The sequence below is a fragment of the Parus major genome, chromosome 1A, assembly GCF_001522545.3.
Source record: "Parus major isolate Abel chromosome 1A, Parus_major1.1, whole genome shotgun sequence".
In the NCBI taxonomy this organism is placed as follows: Eukaryota; Metazoa; Chordata; class Aves; order Passeriformes; family Paridae; genus Parus; species Parus major.
The window spans coordinates 37,676,166-37,688,829 of NC_031773.1; the positions used below are offsets into that span (position 1 = coordinate 37,676,166).

Consider the following 12,664-nt stretch of genomic DNA (forward strand, 5'->3'; position numbering starts at 1 on the left):
TACTTGCTTTCTTTGCAAGCCAGTGAGTTTGAATTCTGTTCTTCTCTTTTGTGTACAAAGAGTAAGGATGATTTCTATCATTTCTTTTTAAATGACTTCGTTGGTACTGTGTGTGTTTGAGTGTTTTTGGTTTTCAAATTCAGCCTCTTTTAAAATGTATTTCATAAAAAAAAAATACTATTCAAATCCAAATGTTTACAACATTGTTCACTGAAATCGGTTTATAAGATCTTTTTCCAAATCCTTGAAACTGGTTGAAATCTATATATTTTTCTTCTAGTTCCTGATTCTGCACCAGAAAACATAACCTACAGGAACATCTCATCCATGGAAATTGAATTATCATTTTTTCCACCATCCATTCCCAATGGAATCATACAGACCTACACAATATATCTCACGAGGACTAATGGGACTGAAGAAAGAGTTATAAACACTACTCTTCTGACACTACGTATTGCAGGCCAGTATATAATGATCTGGAACTTATGGCAACTGTTAGTTTTTCTGAGAAGTATGCAACAGACAGACAGAGATATATTAGTTCATTGGTTGGACCTGATCCTTTCTGCCCTTACAGAAAGTCTTTTTGCTCCTTGTCCTGAGAAATAACTTGTGTCTTGTCATAATGTGGTGAAATGGGCATTGAGTGGTATAGAGCCTAACATATATCTCACTGTATTTTAGATGTTTAAAGTACAAGGAACTACAATATATATCTTTGCAGACTTATCATTGTAACAAAGTAAATCCTCCAGCCACTCGTATCTTTCTGATCTTATTCTACATAAAAAACTTCCTTTTCCACTCATCTTTGCATCTTTTCCTAAGTTCTGTCATTATTGCTGAGGCATGGCACAGCAATTAGTGCTGGGAACTCAGTACCTCCACTGCTACACTTTCAGAGTACAGCCAAGGACAAACTGCAAAGCATTCTAGGAATATGAAGTACAAACTGGTAATTAGGGCTTTGCCCCTTTTGCAAAATATTTTGTGTTCCAAGCTTTCCTAATGCTTATTTCAGTCTATAATGACACAGATCAGTGTGATAGGCTTATTCACTACTTCAAAAATACTTAAAGTCCATTAAAATTAAATTAATGAATTTGTCCCATTGAATGGTTGTTTTATTGATTTTTTTTTGTTGTTGTTGTTTAGATTTAAATAAATATACAGAATATACTGTAGAAGTGTCTGCTAGTACCGCAGTGGGGGAGGGCATTCGTAGTTCACCTCTGCATATACTAACTGATGAAGATGGTAAGTCAAAACAGAGGTTTCAGTATAATATTTTCTACCTGCATTCTTAATTTACTCTTACACCTGATGTCAGATGTTTTTAATTTTTATGGGCTTTTGTTGGCAGTTATGTCTCTCCATTTCTATTTGTATATATGCATCTACACACAAATGATTTATCTATCTATTCATTTATCTACAAATATATTAGTCAGTACAAGCTGTATGAAATTTTGCAATTGCTGTGCATGGTCTTTTGATCTTACCAGTATCTTATGACTCTGAAGAGTCTTAATTTACTCATATTATTTTAATCTAATGCATGACATTGTAGAATTAAATATTGTATTTGGTTTTTCAGTCATGTGAGAGCTCGGGAAAGAGAAAACCACAGAAAGGAAGTTTGAATGGTACAGGGACATTTCTGTGGGGTTTCTTGCAGGGAGATTTTTGTATTATTCTAAACATATGCATGTACAGGTACACATAGATAGATATGAAATTATTAATATTATGAAAATGCCCCAAGTCCATCATCTGTAGCAATGGACTTCCAAAATGAGCTGGAACGTGTGCAGGCTGAGGGTAGAACACAGTTGTTGCAGCCCCTGCTGCTTTTTACAATAGGTCTAAAACCAGCAGAGGAACTTTAAAATTTTACTTGTACTTTCAGTACACAATGTTGTTTACAAAGTTATCATTTGTGACCTCTCTAGATTCTGCAGAGGAATCCTGAAAAAAATTCATAGCAAGAATCTTAATTTAGGTGCTGTGAGTCATATTTTGGAAAAGGCTGTGTCTGTTCCTCTCCTTTGCTTGAGAAGGAAATCTCTGGGAACCTGTCTAAAGCAGCATTGACAAAGTAACCCACCAGCCACACTGTCAGTGAAAAAAAACTTTGGTCAAGGGTTAAGTTGCTGGAGCAGACTGAAAAGAGCTAGAATGGATAAATCCATTTTTTAAACAGAGAGTATTTTTACTAAGAGCAATATAGTTTCTATTCTTTAGCAAAAACCAGAAAATTCTCAGAATAAGGATTGTAGAATGAGCTAGACATGTCAAAAAGACGGCATTCACCATTTTATTGTACGGCCACTGAGGATAATATAACAAGTAAAACACAAAATACAGCTGTCAACATTTTTCACCGGTAAATACACTCACTGAATCTATTGTGTATTCATGAAAAATATAAAACTGTTTCTTCTATAATATAAAGAGTAATAAAACCTTTATGCCAACCTTCAAGATAGTGAAAGGAACAAGAAGTGAAAAACAACAATATTTATAATACACCACATGTTCCGTATTCACAGGAACACAGTGTTCCAAGGTTCAGACCAAATGTTTCATAGATTTGCTAATAGTTATGCTCATATTCTCAATTTTCATGCATGACTACAGCTATGACCTGAATTTTTAGTGCATGATGCTCTTTGTTTTAATTTGAGAAAAACAAATGTAATTCTAATATTGCTTCATAGTGATACATAGGTCCATGAATCAACATGCAGACAAAGATACATTTCTCAATAACATGCTGATAATAAAGCAGGATCATTTATGCACAAGTTAGTTATTTTTCTTCAGTAAAATTAATAAGGACCTTAGAACAAAATCAAACATGGTCTAGAATTTTCACTTATTTACAATGTTTCCCTACAGAATCAGGATATGGTCTCATTTAGGGACCATCTTAAAACAAATTTTAAGGATCTCAGTGAATGGCTATCTTTTCATTTGCCCTTGTGACATGTTAAGTGTATGAATGTGGTCCTTATTTGATGGAGTGAATAGATTTTACTGCTGTAGTATCCCACAATTCTATCATCTCTCAGTGCCATGCTTATCCACTTTTCCACCTTTTGCCACTTTGTGTAATTCTTTACAGCACCTTTTTTTCTCAGGGGAACTATTATGCTGTATTTTACATGTGTTCATGTCTATAAAACTCTTGCTTTTATTAGAAGGGAAAAAAAATTACAGCAATGTACTTGGGCAGTAGGTGAATCACTGTGACCTAGCCATTGCTCTGTTTTCTCATGAAGCACTTTTTCCATTGAATCACAGAAACAGATGTTCTAACACCACCATGCAAAATTTTCTTTTATCATCTGTCAGAAAAAGGAAAAGAAGCTGTGCCTTAACATTAGCTGATGGATACTGTACCAGTATGGTACAAGGTTAACTTCCTATCACAAATATTTCAAAGCCAATTTAAAGATGCTACTTCTCCCACTGATTTGAGCTCTTTAACAGGATGTTGTGTCCTGTTCTCTCATTTTATAGCTCCAAGTTCTCCTCCACAAGCCCTCACTGTAAAACAGTTGTTGGGTGTCACTGTGAAGTTGTCATGGAAACCTCCGCTGGAGCCAAATGGAATTATCCTCTATTACACAGTTTATGTCTGGTAAGATTTTTCTGGAAGTAGTTCTGAGGATAAACGTTAATCTGTAACCTATCAGGAATGTTAGGTTTTTGTTACACAATATGTTGATTACATGTTTTGGGAGAACAAATACTCATCCAGCACTTAAAATACTGGACTTTTTTATATGGAAACGCCAAGTAGCCAAAAACTGGGGGGATAATTTCAACATTTTGTAAGCCTTTTCAACATTTTTTTCAAAGGTTATGCTATAGTAAGTGAATTCAGATTTATACTAGAACATGGTGCCTTCTTTCATTATATTCTGATTAGGTCTGCTGCAAGGCAGGGCACAAACCCATGCTGAATTGCCAAGGAGATTTGAAATAGGCTTAACATAGAGGAGTATTGTCTCCTTTCATAGACAGCCTCTCTGAGACATGTTCACAGTTTTCATATGGGCTAGCAATTATGTTTACTGTTATATTTTGTGTTTATTACATTCATAGCAAACAAGGATTTTCAACAGACACTTTTCATTTATTATGTTCTATGTTTTTTTTTTCATTTTTATTTTTTCCCCCTTATAATCCCCTGTGATATTTTCTTACCTTTACAACCTTTACAAAAGAGTTTTGTCACTTTAAAACTTGCAGCTTCTGTCCTACTCCTTGCTGGTCTAGCAATGTGGCATCTCTTCAAAGATCTGTAACTTCTACTGGGAGTGAAAACAATTTTTATTCATCACTTTTCATATATTGCATTTATACTTTACCATTTTATTGCCACTACTAAGGTGCAGAAAGCAAGTACTAAAGTGCATGTTATGAGATGTGAACCAGATGTGAAAATACTTAGTTGTTATGGGCATAGTACTCTTGAGCTTATTTTATTGTCATTTGACAGTTTTGGGGTAGGGTTCGGCCTCAGTTACTATGGATTTTTATTTTTTTAAAGATTATAACTTCTAATTAAGTTGATGATAAAGTGAAGAGGAGCAAGCCCTTCTTTCCAGAAAAGTCGAATTTGTCTTCTCTTGTTAGCTCTAGTCTACTGGGAATGTCTGTTCTCTTGAAAATAATGATGGTCCTCAAGCTAGGGAAGAGTTTCTTCATGATAAGGGCTATGGTTTGATGCACGCTGTGTTCAGAGACTTGAGGTCATGCAACTTTTCATCCTTATATTCCCTTATAACTTACTGCTTTTGTTGCTGTAAGAAAGGATTTAGCCAGAATTATTTATAAAGAATCTCTTAAATGATCTATCTTTCTAAATATTGCAGCTAAGCAACTGCACAACTTCTTGCTGCAAGCCTTGCCCCACGTTCTTTCTGCTCTGTCTTGTCTGTCCTTACTGTGCCATACCTAAATTTAGAGAGGCTTTAGGTATCATGTTAAGGCAAGGACACTAGAGAAAAACTCCCTTTGCCTTCAAAGGGGTCATAACTTCACTCCTTCCTTGGCATGAAGGCAGGGGTGTGGAGGAAGGAGAGCAATTTTAAGTATTTAAAAGAGTTGTCTATACAGTTTCATCAAATGCATTGCAGAGGGAGATTTGACAAGGCAAATTGTTGTGCCATATATTTGCTGCTCTTGGGAGGTATTCAATGTATTTTGGAGGAGATTGTTCATCCCAGTGTTTCTCAATAAAGCAGAAAGAAGGTTACTACAGTTGTTAAATAAATGTTCCTTCACTTCACTTAAATATTTTGCAACAGTTATAGAAAATTTGATAACCCTTCTTTCGCTGATTTGGAACAAATCACTGACCACAGTCAGTAGAACAGGAAGGGTGATATTTGCAATGTTTTCAGTTATATTTCATGGAATTTGTCAGAGGACAAGGTGGATTTGGGTGCTAGCAGGTAGTAAAGCAATTTTCTTCTTTCCTTGAGCCTAAAATCTCATACTCCCTAAATGTAATTTTAGAGTATTAAAGGTGAAATTAATAAAATTGCTGAACTTGGATGTAGCTATAGTTTTTTGGCATTATCCTTTTGTGCAAATTTTTGTGAGATATTTATTGGCTAGGTCTATTTTGAGGTACAGATTTTTAAGAAAATATTGTACACATCTTTTCAAGTGGAATTACGCAATTTCTTAGAATCTGTGTTGTCTGCATTTTTGAAAAATGTGATTTAAAACATTGTATTATTTTTCTTCAGTAAAATCTCTTGGCTTAACTTATTCTGCTAGCTACTTTCTCACTGTCTATGAAGGCTGCACTCACTTTGATCGGTGTTTTTTTATTTTTATACAATCTCAGTTGTTTCTAGACAGAAAATCAACTTCCCTTGAAATACGTCAAGCTTTGTTCTTCTTTCTGTGCCTGTGTTTTTTGGCAACTCAGATATAAGAATGTAGTTACTCAGAGTAGAACTGTTTGCAGCACTAAGCTGTGGATTTTCTTCTGACTTAAATTATAACCAGATACGTATTTCCATACTAAGAATACCTTGGGCAAAGATCCAGGAAAAAATGTCTTTCTTTGTATAGAGTTTGATAACTGCAGCTGCAATCTCTTGTAAATTTTACTGACTCTTAAAAATGTCAGAAGTTTGGGAAAAATATAATTGTTAACTTTCTCTGTTACCAAGAGTATTTCCCATGTCAAGTTACATTCCACTCAAAATCTGAGGGTTAGGGAGGATTTTTTTTTCATTGTCATATATTTTCTCATTCCAGTTGTTTGTTAATATAATTATTCAGATACATTAGATGGTGATCTTTGCTAATGGGACAGTCATTCAGTTAACAAAAGGATGAAAATCTAGTAATTTTGAATCACTTTTTTTTATTTTTATTTTTAATATTAGAACACATTGTCATTTGTGAAGAGCTTCACAATGACTCCTGGAGCAAGATATTTGGTTTTACTTATCAAATTATCATCTCTGTATGAAATCCTGTTAGAGACACAGGGCACTTACTCATACAGAAATCTTTGAAGGAATGGAATGTTAGGTTTTTATTTTCCTCCTGTATTTTTCCTTAAAAAATATGTTAACTTAATATAAAAAGTATGTTAACTTTATGAGGACTATAAGACTTGTTGAATTCAGGTTAGTTATTTCTGTACCTTATTTTACTTTCTGATAATCATTTCATACCTATGCTAATACCAGCGTTTTATTAATGTTACATCTTACAGTCTTTCTCGTCGGGTTTTGACCTGACTGGAGTTCCATTCTGATCCTCTGCTACATTCCACCAGAATTAACTCAGCACCAGCTAATTCCTGTTCCATATCATCTTCTATTATTCCATTTATAACTTCAGCCTTCTGACCAATTTCACAGAGTCACAGTAGGGCATGCTCCCTGCTATAATCTTTTTATATTTCGCTATTCCTGTCCAGGGAGACAGTTTAGTTATGCCCTACTGTGTCCTTCCCAAGGGTACCACATAACCATTTGAAAGCTGTTAATATATCGAAATACTCCTAAATATTTCATATAGCCATTGTCTTTGTTGATGTAATATGCAAGCATATTTCTGTGGGGTTTTGGGGTGCTTTTTTTTAAGAAATAAAATGAAGAGCCCTACTGTGATGCCACAGTATAAAAGTTAGCTTTTCACCATAAAAGACAAAAAAGTTATTCTAGCTTCTTTTAAAAACCTAAACTGCTCATTTTTAACATGAAAATGCATTTTTCACTTTTGCAACAAATGCCATGACTATATATATAGAGAGAAATGGTGTGCGTATATAATTAATAAAAACCTTTATCTTTAGGAATAAAATGTCAAACAGGAGTGTAAATGTAGCAGAAACATCACTGGAATTCACAGACCTAGAATATAACTGTGAGTATAGTGCTTACCTAACAGCAAGTACAAGATTTGGAGATGGCAACATAAAAAGTGATACTATAATATTCAGAACTTCTGAAGGAGGTAAGCTTATATGGAGTATGAACCTTTATTTTCATTCAGCCTTAAAATTCTGTCAGCCTTATTTAAGTTAATAAAGCCACAGAAGTAGAAGTGACATTTGACTTATAAAGAAAAGATATTCTACCTATTTGTGTGGCTCTTTGTGTATACATGTATCTATGGTTCTATAAAATTATGATAGGTATTTCTATGCATTTACTGAGAAATAAATTAACATTTATTTTCAGGACAGATAAGATTCAAATAATTTCATTCTAAACTTTGAAATAAATCAAATTAGTTTTTGAAATATATTTTAATAGTTCCTTACTTTAAGCAGCTGTGACACAACTTCTGATAGGGATAATACTTCTTAGAGTATCCCTCTCAAGTCTGAAATGTTTTTAATTTGAAAATTTACTCTGTAAGTATACATTGATTTATTTGTTCTGTTTTAATTATTTTATACTTCCAACATGGAAAGTGGCTTTTATAGGATCATACCTTACACTGTGCTTTGAAAGTCATTAAGTTTAATTTTTTTCCTGGTTTTCCATCAATCATATTGCTATAATTTGTTCCCAAATATATAGTAGGCAGGCATACTTCAGAATCACCCTGCACAGATATAAACAATTCCCCAACGCACAGCCACTGGGAGGATTATCATCTATGTAAACCATCCCTCCAAAATCTGTCTACATTGGCAGGTTGCAGATCTTCACAGTCGCTATTGAAGCTGGTATGGAAATATGAATTGACTTTATAGGGACAGGACCTGGTCCTGGGTTCCCCCTCCAATTAATATTTTAATATTTTACACAAACTAGAGCAGTACAAAGCAAGAGAGGTACATAACTCACAGTGTTCAGTACTCTATTGCATGTTCTCTAGAGCACTTTCTTGGATAGTGAGAAACATGGATTTAAAGTCTCCTAAGCTGACTTAAGGAATAGAATTTAACTCTCCTACATCACTGTATTACTGAGAAGAACCGTATGCTGCTATTCTTTATAAAATAGGAGGAGAGACTAATGGAGGAAGGCTTACAGAGGTCTTCCTGCACATTTAATAGGCTGAGTAAAGAGAAAGAAAGAGAAATTATCTTACCGTCCAAGCTTAAGTATCTGGTTCACCTACATGAGTTGGGAGCCTAAATTCTGTTTATAATCAGAGATAAAAAGGCTTTAAACTTAGGTTTTGTGAAACAGATCCTTTTTTTTCCCTTACTAACTGTATTTGGAATATAGACACCTAACTCAGTCAACTTCCACATCTACAAATTAGATTTTCTATGTGCAAAGCAGTAAGTACAGAACAAATTCTATAAGAAAGCTCTATCTGTTTAAAAATGCAGCTAAATACAAATATGGTTGAGAAAGTATTTTAAAAATTCATTTTTACAGATATAGTTTTGTTTCATTATTTTGTGGAGCAGTTTCTATACCATAATCAGAAATACATTTAATTTGCCATAGGATGTTGTAAAATTTATTATAGTGGATATTCCTTGGGTACTAAAGTGTATAAAGCCTTGAGGTACAAACACTTTAGGTATACTAAAACTTAACATTTTTCCAGCACCAAGTGATCCTCCGAAAGATGTTACATACAGAAACCTTACTTCCACATCAATAATGCTATCCTGGTCTCCTCCTCAAAAGCCTAATGGAAATATACTGTACTACTCAGTTTATTTCAAAAACAATTCAGGAATATTCATACAGGTAAGCTTATTTTTATATTCTTTTGTAGAAGTCAATGAAATATTCTAATAATTACTTAGAGATTAAATCAGTTTTATAGTCATCAATTGGTTTTTCATAGTTCCTTTATCATGTAGTTTTTAAACTTACAAAGACAGAAGCACGTCTTGTAATCATAGATTACATTGTGCATCTCACTGAGCATTCATATCATTTAACATTTAAGGCAATAGATTTTGTGTAATATTCTATTAGGCAAAGTTTTATCTACATGTATATATATATATATATATATATATATGCATACATACACCTAATATATTTATACACTTAACATATGTAGTGGATAGACTCATGGCCCACTACATGCATAGCACACCCTCAAGATTGTTTCTTTTAGCCTAATCTAGCAATGTGAATAAATTTCTGGTTCTGGTTTTAATTTTTAATACATGTTTGTACAGTATTGAAAATATGATGGTATTGTGAAAGTAGGGAATTAATTTTTTTTTTCATCTTTTTCTTACTCTCAAAAGGAAATTACTGTTTAGTATATTGAAGCAAATATATTGATATTCTGAAGTTAAAGCTTAAAAGACAAATAAAATCTTATAAATAATATTTTGGTGATACATTGTCATTTAGTTTTTTTTGCTGTTGCTGCTTTCATTCTTAATTATGCACTGCATTTATTAATTACATATAATCTTTCTGTTCTACTTTCTGTGAATATCTTATGGTACAGAAATATAATAAGAGAAATAAGCTTCATTTACAGGTTTTTGGTCACAAGCTGTATACAATATGGAAGAAAACCAAGAAATATAAATTAATTTAGAAAATTATGTATGGCAAATAACCTTGAATACCTAAATTTATGATCAAGATATGTTTAGGGTGAGGTATGCATTCACAAATGTTACACATACCTGTGTATGAATAATTGCTGACACACTTCAGTGTATACACTTCTCTGACTTCTGTGGAGGTATGTAGTTACCAAACTCTGTGTAGTTTCAGGTGCAAGCAGGACTGTGGCATGAATTCATGACTGAGATTAAAATCAGGGCTACACTTCAGAACATAGATTAAAATCAAGGATACAGCTACAGTTTACACACACTGCTACAGCAACAGCTGTTTTCTTAAACCCCTGGACAAACTTTTACATGAGTGCATCACCTGGGCTGGCTCGTCCTTTGAAGGACATCTCAAGCAATTTTAGAGGGGTACAACGGGCTTGGATTATTCCTGCTTTTAGGAAGGTGCAATTCCGAGATGAATGAGTAAGGTGAAGCTGACACACAGAGAGATAAAACCCCCTGGAATGTGTCCAGGATTCTGGAAATAAAGAAGGAAGATAGGGAAGATGAAGCTCAGTAGCATTGGCCCAGCAAGGTGAGGGTTCAGTTTTATTACTGTGTGATGTAGTTGGGCCAGGAAAGGATGGTGGCACAAGTGGAAGTTAATGCTGCTTTGGCATGTTATGTGTTGTCAGAAGAAAAGTGCTGACAGTAGTTCTACCTCTGTGAGTGGAAACTACCATTTTCATCCTTTTGACTTTGATTTTTATCCCATCCCTCTGCCATCAGAAGATAGGTTTCAGCTGCTGTTGCATCTGTCTCTTACTGCCCATGGGATATGAACATTAATCTCTCGAATCATGATCAAATCTTAATCTGCCTGCTCCCTTTAACTCCTTCTGTCCTTCACTTCCTGTCTGCTCACTGTTTAGCACGGCAACTACCATATCTACACTGCAGTCCTATTCTGTACCCTGGCATTCCTGTGGATGCAAGACAGATTTCTAACAGGTGTAAAAAAGCCAACTCACTTCTATCAGATATTTTATAGTACTCTTTTTACAACAGAGAAACGCATGTGTGAAAGTCAGCCTGATATGTGACTATATATATATACATATATAAAAATATATATGTGATATATACAGACAGTTGTAAGCTGCATAAGTATGCATACATATAGGTTACAACTATCTGTAACTTAGAAGTAAAACCATGTAACAGCAGGATCTGTTGCTAAGTTTTGTATTGCACACATTTGGGAAGAAAGAATCCTCGGCTGAAATACTCTGCATCGAGGTCACCATCTGCTTATGTTTAACCAAACTGTATTTTCAGTTTGAGAAATTATACAGGAGAATTGAAAAAGTAAGTGATCTTTTCACATTTCACATTGTGTGCAGCCATTATCTATCAGTCAGGACAAAATGCCAGAGGTCCAAGTCTTATAGCATATCTTTTAGATGCATGAATGAACACCCTTGCTGAAGAATATCAAGCAAATTAAAGTGTCCTAATGCTCTCATAATCTGAAATAGATACAAAAGTCATAAAAAACTGGTGCTGTTCTGTTGTCTCAATTTCTCACTTTTCACACATTCTCAGAATGCTCAGACATATTAAAATCTAATTAATATAAACCTCTGACTATTAATATGTTAAAACTAGGAAGTTACTAGCTGCAGAGTGGCTCATTTTGTTTAGGGAAAAAAATACCCAAATATAAAAAAGACCTGAGATAAAAGATACAGTTTACTCCTTGACATGATGCAGAAACTTGAGTTTTCTGTGAAAAAGGGAAAATTTATGTACCCTCATCAGTCAGAAAAATAATGCATAGTTTCTTTTCTTTACTGGTGTACATGAAAAATAACACTGCAGCTGTCAAGTCAAAGGCCTGGGGTGCTCAGACCTAAGTTTCAAGACCAGAATAGCAGAAGGAAATATTTAGTGATGGAGATTAGATTTAAGGATTTTGGTAGAACAGTGGGCTGTTTCTATGGGGATGCTGACAGTAGTAAAAGAAAATGTGTCAGAGAGGGAGGAATGACTGGTAGCCAACTAGAAGAAACCATCACCTGCATTAGTCTAGGTTCCAGTTCAGCTTTATCTCTCATTTTCTGCTGTCACAGGTCTAGGGAAAATGTTGCTTCTTGGTGTATTTACTCTGTCCCAGTGCAGTAAAGATATGACATGTATGCTGACAGAGTCCTTCACTGATGATGTGACACTGCACCTCTTCTTCACATCACTTCTCTGTGACACTGCTGGGTTCCTACAGTTCAAGCTTTCACTGTTTGCAATAGCAGCTTTGCAAGTTTTGCTCCACAATGTCCTGCCTGGTGCTTGAAGCAATAAAATTGCCCAAATTCTCAGTCCTATCAAGGAAATACACCAAAGACTCTATGGAAGTAATGTCTCCTGGCTAAATATCAATCTATGAAAGATATCATTGACTTGAATGAACACTGTTACTCAATCTCTATATACTTATGTTTTGATTATCAAGAAAGTAAGAAAGATATTAATTAAAAACATAAATATATGCTTCAGTAAATTTCCCCAGTGTAGGAATTGCAGTACAGATGAAAACTGTCCTGCTCTAACAAACCAGACAATGGAACCAGGGGCAAGGACTGAAAAAAGTCTATGATACTTACAGGAACTGAATAT

General features: G+C 34.4%; 1 protein-coding gene across 3 annotated transcripts in view; it reads left to right on the top strand.

Moving 5' to 3' along the window:
• The window catches only part of PTPRQ (protein tyrosine phosphatase receptor type Q), a 122,692-nt gene that overhangs the window by 42,083 nt on the left and 67,945 nt on the right, over positions 1-12,664 (top strand). For all 3 annotated transcript variants that reach the window (XM_015628111.2, XM_015628112.2, XM_015628114.1), the window contains 5 exons: positions 281-463; positions 1,159-1,260; positions 3,529-3,649; positions 7,343-7,503; positions 9,064-9,209. In XM_015628111.2, coding sequence (XP_015483597.1) covers positions 281-463; positions 1,159-1,260; positions 3,529-3,649; positions 7,343-7,503; positions 9,064-9,209 — 713 coding nt within the window. The remainder of the gene's footprint in view (positions 1-280; positions 464-1,158; positions 1,261-3,528; positions 3,650-7,342; positions 7,504-9,063; positions 9,210-12,664) is intronic.